At 37.9% G+C, this 1,889-nt stretch overlaps 1 protein-coding gene across 1 annotated transcript in view; it reads left to right on the forward strand.

The window, feature by feature from the left end:
- Positions 1-1,889, forward strand: part of tubgcp3 (tubulin gamma complex component 3) — a 19,823-nt gene that overhangs the window by 9,392 nt on the left and 8,542 nt on the right. Inside the window, exons 11-12 of the mRNA XM_014024628.1 lie at positions 984-1,094; positions 1,246-1,354. Coding sequence (XP_013880082.1) covers positions 984-1,094; positions 1,246-1,354 — 220 coding nt within the window. The remainder of the gene's footprint in view (positions 1-983; positions 1,095-1,245; positions 1,355-1,889) is intronic.

Raw genomic sequence — 1,889 nt, forward strand, 5'->3', positions numbered from 1 at the left:
TACCACTACTGTGCATGTGTGTCGAGGAGAGAAAGGCAGATGTGGCAGTGAAAGGTGACAAAGCAGTTTGGAGAGAAAACAAAGTAAAAAACAAAACAAACAAAAAAAAAACGATTAATCGATTATTAAATTAGTCATCGATTATTTTAATAATCGATTAGTCGTCGATTAATCGATTAATCGTGGCAGCCCTAGTAGTCACACGTRTGTTAATGTACCATCTGTTCCACTGTAGCATTTTTGTTTAAATCGTAGAAAGATATAAGCATCTCATAATGAAAACAAACTGTTGTAGTTTGTTTAGATATTCATCATTAACACACAACTTCTAATGAAAATGCACCAAAACAACTAATAGTGATGATGATTAAAAAACAATGTTACACGATAGAGTAGAAACATGGATTAAATGTTTAAATTGTTCTTCACCTATCTCTGTGGCGTAATCTGGTTTACTGTGACGAGAGACAAAAACTGGATGAGCTTTTATTGTTGTTAAAAGTTGCATTCTGATAGAGGCTTCCTGCTGTGTGGAAGGTGTGTTCATTTAATCCAGAATATTTTCTTCCCCAAAGACTCAGAATATTTTATTGTTATTACAGCTGCAACCGTTCAAGTAAAATAACTGGAGAATAAAAGATAAGCATGCTAGAATAAAATGAAAAATATAAACACTCTGGAGGAAAACAAAGTGAACACAGTTATGGACATATAAACAGTATAAATTAAAAATATAAACAGTGTGGTTAGGTAGGTCAAAAGTGTCTCAGATGATGTTGGATGATATAAACGACTCGTAAAGATGTTATAAGATGATCTAAGATGAGATTATATTGAGGCATATTGCACTTTTCAGTACAGTATCCTAGATAAAGTAAAATGCACAGATGGAATAAATAAATAAATAAATAAACAAACAGTGATGATTAAACAGTTTGCCAACATGTTGGACAACTTGTAAAACAGTTTGTGTCTGTGTGTAGTTCTTTGTAGCATCAGATCCAAATGTTAAGACGGATCGTCTGTGGCACGACAAGTACTCCCTCAGGAAGTCAATGATCCCTTCGTTCATCACTATGGACCAGGCTCGCAAGGTTCATACACATACACAAACACACACWCAAACACACAGCGCTACAGGTGACTTTGTTCATCACTGGTTGGTCTCCAGGACAACACAAACAGTTGTACGCCACGGCTGCACTGCTGTTCCACCAGAACCGATSGTCTCGTTTATCCTTTTAGGTTCTGCTGATCGGCAAATCCATCAACTTCCTGCATCAGGTTTGTCACGACAGAACGCCGCCAGGCAAAATCACACCAGCGTCCAAACCTGCAGACACTCCTAAAGATGGTAAATATCTGACTTCCTCCGTTTGTTCACAGAGAAACTGTTTCATCTGGTTTCTCACCAGACCCTTTAAACGAGTGGCAGAGTGTTACTGTTAAATCAGTAACATTTGTTACTGATTTAATTAGAGAAGAGTCGGACATGTTAATGACATCATTGTCGTCCTCGTATTGATAGAATGGTATCGATGTATGGTAGTGGACTGACAGCAATCGATGCTCTTACCGCTCACCTTGTCCTTCTCTGTTTTGACCGTGGCGGGCAGAGGGATTTACTTAGCAATCTGTCATTGATCTGGTCTGCAGGACTGAGCTGTAGCTTTTACCTTACGAGCAGAAGGGCATCACACAGTACTATTTACAGAAAATATTGGCACGGTGGACTCCAAATCCAATCAAACAACCAGTGTTTTGGTTCAGCAAAGGAATGTTTTTGTCTGGTTTATAATAAGAAAAAATGGGTGAATATAAATAAATACTTCTAATAGGGGTGCAACAATACATGTACCCGTATCGAACCGTATCAAACAGTGCTGTAT

This window comes from Austrofundulus limnaeus, unplaced genomic scaffold (assembly GCF_001266775.1).
Source record: "Austrofundulus limnaeus strain Quisiro unplaced genomic scaffold, Austrofundulus_limnaeus-1.0 Scaffold432, whole genome shotgun sequence".
Classification (NCBI taxonomy): Eukaryota; Metazoa; Chordata; class Actinopteri; order Cyprinodontiformes; family Rivulidae; genus Austrofundulus; species Austrofundulus limnaeus.